Below are 5,565 nucleotides of genomic sequence, written 5' to 3'. Positions count from 1 at the left end.
CCCCAGCCCCATCCCCATCTTTCTGTTTGATGTACTTAAGGTAGCTCCGAATTACAAGCATATCATCTAGGTGCTTAGCACTGAGAAGACTTCTTCGCGGGCTAATTATGAGCCCCGCGATGCTGAATGCTCTCTCACTAGAGGCACTTGAAGCTGGGATGCATAAAACTTCTTTCGCCAGCTTTGCAAGTTTAGGAAACCTATGAGCCTGCGGGAAAAGAGAGATTTAAAAGAAGCACGGTGCTCGAAAAAATTGTGATGGCACAGCACTATTACTGACGAATTTGTTCAAGATTGTGTCCAGTTTTCAATAAACGAGATAGAGATTGAGGAAGGGTAAATTTACTAGCGGCCGCACGCGAAAGAAATAAAAAAATGATGCAAAATGAAAGCAAAATAAGAGGCGAAAAGTCCCGAAACACCCTAAAATAATAAATCCGCGTACGTTGACCCCCGAGTTAAATTCCCCTTGCTAGAGATTTTTGCACGATACTTTGCGGGATCAAACATAGTAGTAGCTGTTGTTTGCCCTATCAGAGTCCAAATATTAAAATAACAAATATGAAATAAACAAATCACATGGCTTAAACGGTGCTAGATGAGCAAAACAGGAAAAAGTCAGATGAAAGATTAGATGATATTTCGGTCGGACAGACTAGTGACATCTCCTCTCCACTACCACTTTCCCATGTGTCATGTTTTCCGGAAAAGTGAGGGTGGATAGGAGAGCTCACTTAATAAAACAGTTCAGTACCGTCCAGAACCAGTCAGTGCACGCGCCTGAGTGTTGCATTTTTGCCTACTCGCTCCGCGGCGCGAAGGCGCATGGAGTAGGAGTACGGAGCAGATGTATGAGAAGGCAGGAGACAATACGTAAAAACCTGCCAGCGTCCGGCGCGTACACGACGGCTCCACGTGGTACATGGTACATGCAAACTCTAAAATTCAGCCAGAACAGACCTGTCGTTCCACTAAGGTTTTATTTTGTAATTGGTGACTTTATGTTAATTCTAGTCACACATTCTACATTGTAGATTTTCTATACACCCTGCCCCTTAGATACTTTCAAATTTGACTCAGCGGCCGGGAATAAAAAACTGAGTGGGGAGCAACAAATGTCCGTCTCTGAACTATTTTAGAGTTGCCAGAATTAGTAACATGAAACTGTCGAGCGATTTTCGAATGGTGTCGAAAAAATACAAAAAGATTGGAACTCTACTTTTGAATATCGACTGCACTGCAGCACTATCGTCCAACTATCGAGAGAGCATCCATTTACAAACTATCGTAATATATTTTTTGAACACGTATCGACAGTCGATCGTCTACTTCATGTTACCAGGAAATTCACTGTGTACGTACGACCTAATACCTCTTTCTCCCAGAACTTTAAGACATCCTTTCCCTCGACAAGAGGGAATGAAGCTTCAAGGTATGCCTCAACCTCGTCGGGGTGCTCTTCATCATCTCTTGGGCCAGCCATGCCACCTGCACGCCACCTGTCATACCCATCACCTAACCTAATGCGTTTGCGAGCCTGTTCCTGCACATCGTCGTCCCCAGGGTTGAACTTTTCAATCATTTTCATGACCAAATCGAACACCTGTAACGGTTTGTTAAAAAATGTATAAATAACATGAAACGTTTTCTTCATTAATTGGTACAAAAATCACGTATTTTTGCGCACAAATTTGTACAAAACAAAAAGTGGCTCGAGTTGCAGAAAAACATGTGAATACAATTAGCTTGAGTACCTTTTTCCTCTCTGGATGGGTTTTGAGCATGAGCAGGCGCCGAAAGTCGGGCCATAAAAAAGCAGCCACTTTATGCAAGTCATCGGGGATAAATTTCTTCTCGAGCAATTGCGCTGCACGAGCACGCAAATGGCGCATTTTAAATCCTTCCCCATCTCGTGGCTCAGACAGTTCGGCCAGTCGAGCCGCGGCAACCAGTACGTATTGTAATGTGGGATACTTGTCCCCCTGCACACGCTCCGACTCCGTCTTCCAGGGCTTCAAGAACTTAATAAGAGCCTTAATGTCCCACTGGTCCTCGTCATCAAGCAGTAGGTAGGAATAATCTTTCTCGGGAGTTGTGTGAGCTCTCAAGATATTATTTACCTATCGGGAAAGAAAGCCAATAAAAACCAGGGAAAATAACGACGAATAACGCGAAATCGTAGACCTACACGCCAAAAATGAGAGCCCGTGAGAAATAAAGACGAAATAGCTTGAAAAGTGCAGTATGGTCACACAATACCCCCCAAATACCACGAAATAGCAGAAACAGCCGCAGTAATTTGACGCGTAAAACAGCGTGGTTTAAACCGTAACTTTAGCACACCCTAAACGCAAGTGTGTGAATGTCGAACACTTGCAGATGTGTGATAAGCCATTTGTACATTTAAGGGTGTAAACGTTCGAATTTCTTCTAGAAAGTTCACACGTTTCCCACCCTCAGTGTACGAATGGTTATTCACACAGCTGCAAGTGTGCGACATTCACACACTTGCGTTTCCAGTGCAGATCGTAAAATTAAACGATATCGAATAGAAACCGGCTCGTGCAAAGTTTTCGCAATTTTATGTACAAATACCTTTTCAAAGTCATTTTTGGGGAATGACATTAACATGATGAGCATGGAGTTCCACCGTGTGGGGATCTCTTGCTTAAGAGTCTCATCGAGCAGGTCATTTTCCCCCCACTTTTTGAAGAGAGTCACAATCTTCTTACATCTCTCCATCAGCTGCACAGCGTGCCTGCCCGCTGTTTGCACTCTAGCGTTCTCCTTTAAATAGCGCAAAAACTCGCTATCTTCAGGACTGTCTGAGAAAGAGACAAAAAAATGGGAACTGTGAGAAAAGATCAATTGATTGCCACACTGCAAAAAATTATGACAGGATCGATAGGTAATTCTTTTCAGGCAGATCATGAACAATGAAATGACTGTGTCGCTGTACAAACATGGCACTGAATCTGGTGCAAGGTGTAACAGAACGGAACGACCGTACAAAAAAATAAAAATAAAAAGAATACTCGCACAGTGAAGCCGTTGTTTTCGCAAAAACAAACGACACATCATTCTAGAGGTTGCTACTTGCGTTACCCGATTGAATTTTAAATAAATAAGCAGGCTAAAATAGACAGAATTATATAAAGGAATGACATTTGCGAAAAATGTTACCTGCAATGTGGTTGTTTAGCCAATCCTGATCAACTTCAGACAGGTCGTTGAAATGTGGCTTAGCCATTTCATCTAGCGGCTGAATAAAGTCGACCAGAGTCTTGATGTGGTCTACATTGAGTTTGTCCGCCACTTCAAACTCGTTTCCATCTCGCAAAAACTCACGAACCTATAAAATAACAAAAAAAAACACAAAGCGTGTTACGTCCGTCACTTTGTGGGTCGCCAGGTTGTGCCGCACTGGTAATGCAAGGGCATAGGGTGACTCAGAGAGGACGCAGATGCGGGTTGCGGGCGGCTTTGCCTACCTAATGGGCCATGGCACCCAGCGAGTACGCAAACCCGCCCGCCGCATCTGCGTCTCCTGTAAATCACCGGTACGAATGTCGCGCTGGCTGAGTACAAAAATGCACACACTTGCATTTACCTCATCAATATTAGCCAGCATATCTTGCATGCAAGGCACGCGAGAAACGTAGCGTCGAAAGTCACTGGTCGACTGTTCTGGTGGTTTTTTCAGTCTTTTGAGGTTGTCTGACTTGCGGCGCCTTGCAGACCTAACTTGCTTAATTGCAAGTTCTGCCAAATGGAAAACCTCCTCTCCTTCTTCACCGTAAAAATCTAAGTCCACCATTTTCATATTAAAAGCACTTCTCAAAATAATGTTAAGACAATGGTCCATGCAATAAATTCTCTTGATCTTTAGGATGTCAAGTGCTTTTATAATGTTTGAGCCTCCATCAGTTACAAATACTAGATGCTCCTTGTCAATGGAGTACTTTTCTAGCTCCCTGTCCAAATGTTTTGCCAAGTTTTCGGCTGATTCGGTATCATCCCGAAACTTTGACACAGAGAGTAGAAGATTTAGCAATTTATGATTATGATCTATAACGTGCATGGTGAGCGACATGTAGTGCCTCTGTGTGTATTTCTCTGTCCAAAGGTCAGTCGTGGCAGCCTTGCCCACACACCCCTGAGACGCAACCTGGAGATCTGCCGAGATGACACGTCTCGCTGTGTTCGCCTTTTCCTCCAGGCAGCGCACCAGTGTTGTGCGGTCGCTGATGAGCTGAGCGGCGCTCAATGGGGTCTTCCCGTGCCTGGCCTGGATGTTGCACGATGTCTGGACAAGGGCCTGGAACTCTTCCCCAGAGAAGGTGGTCGTTGGCCGTAGATCGGCAGCCATGAGGTTCACACAGGCACTCCTGAACTCAAGGCGGTCTTCTTCGGTAGCAACCTATAAGAAAGTCAGTCATATATTATTAACTATTACCGACGGAAGCGATTTGGATATTCAAAGTGACAAGTGACTTTTAAGATGTGATTACGCCCCCCCCCCCTCTTCCGGTCTGCTCTCAGTATCCACCTGGAACGTAAAAATTTAGGCAATTATACTGGGAGAAGGTGCTACCTTATGCCTTTGTAGAGGCGTCATTAAAAAAGTGATTTTTACAAAGGCGCTACTGGCCCCCAAAGTTGGAAGTTTTAGCTACTTAAGTGCCTTTGCAGAGGAATTGCAGCAGAAATACCAATGTGGAGGGAAAGCCAGGGGGTTAGCGGTGACCTACAGCCGGGTGACTGACCGCGGCGTGCCCCCCCCCCTTTTCCACCTGACTCTGACTCCCGATACCACCATCACTAAAGTACCAGCGTACATCGATTTTTCTTAATTTTATCCTTAATTTTCCCGTGAGTTTTCACGACGACGCACCGCGCAGACAAGTGCGCTCAGTGATAGTGCCGATTGTCCGGAGAAGCGCGAGCCCGTACGCACAGCACCGCTGCGCCGAGCCCAGATTCTGGGCCGCGCGACAGGACACGTACGCACAGCAGCGACGCCACGCTGAGCCTAGGGCCACATTCCCCGCGGATAAGGCCACGTTCGCCCCGGACGTGTACGTGTGGGGATTGAGTGGGCCACGGACGCGCCCAGGACTCGTCAGAGAAAATGACCTCGTCCCACCTCCACCCAGCCGACTTATTCCGAGGAGCGCTCTGTCTCGGGCGCGGGGGTGGTGGAGGCCTCGCGCGGGTCGGGCCGCAGCGGACGGGTCATGTACTGGTCGGGCTACCTAGCTCGGCCGGCTGCGGGCGAATAGGTTTTGGCTGTAGGATATAGGCCATCAGGCCAGCAAACGACAAGCGAACAAGAAAAGTAAACCCGATCTTTGTATCCGGATCCGGTGTCGCTCGTATCATTGTTGCTTGCCTGAACGGACGGAACGGACACTGACTTGCGCCATCTTGGTGTTAACAGTTTACCAGTTTCTGCCAGATACCAGGCAGATTTCTGCCCACTTCTGAACAAAATGGGTGAGTTAAACGATTATTGGTCTTACACACCTCTCTATCTACTTTACTCCGTTTTTATGGTTTTTATCG

General features: G+C 46.2%; 2 protein-coding genes across 2 annotated transcripts in view; both read right to left on the bottom strand.

Moving 5' to 3' along the window:
- The window catches only part of LOC127749443 (uncharacterized), a 5,523-nt gene extending 1,084 nt beyond the window's left edge, over positions 1-4,439 (bottom strand). The window contains exons 1-6 of the mRNA XM_052267575.1: positions 3,611-4,439; positions 3,184-3,352; positions 2,596-2,825; positions 1,755-2,120; positions 1,373-1,603; positions 8-208 (exon numbers count right to left, since the gene is read on the bottom strand). Coding sequence (XP_052123535.1) covers positions 8-208; positions 1,373-1,603; positions 1,755-2,120; positions 2,596-2,825; positions 3,184-3,352; positions 3,611-4,369 — 1,956 coding nt within the window. The 5' untranslated portion in view covers positions 4,370-4,439. The remainder of the gene's footprint in view (positions 1-7; positions 209-1,372; positions 1,604-1,754; positions 2,121-2,595; positions 2,826-3,183; positions 3,353-3,610) is intronic.
- LOC113216616 (zinc finger protein 467-like) overlaps positions 1-5,565 on the bottom strand; it is a 29,695-nt gene that overhangs the window by 18,402 nt on the left and 5,728 nt on the right. The gene's annotated exons all lie outside the window — the stretch shown is intronic.

This window comes from Frankliniella occidentalis, unplaced genomic scaffold, assembly GCF_000697945.3.
Source record: "Frankliniella occidentalis isolate FOCC.00 unplaced genomic scaffold, Focc_3.1 Scaffold54, whole genome shotgun sequence".
In the NCBI taxonomy this organism is placed as follows: domain Eukaryota; kingdom Metazoa; phylum Arthropoda; class Insecta; order Thysanoptera; family Thripidae; genus Frankliniella; species Frankliniella occidentalis.
The sequence above is the reverse complement of the archived record's forward strand: the minus strand, read 5'-3'. Positions and strand labels throughout refer to the sequence as shown.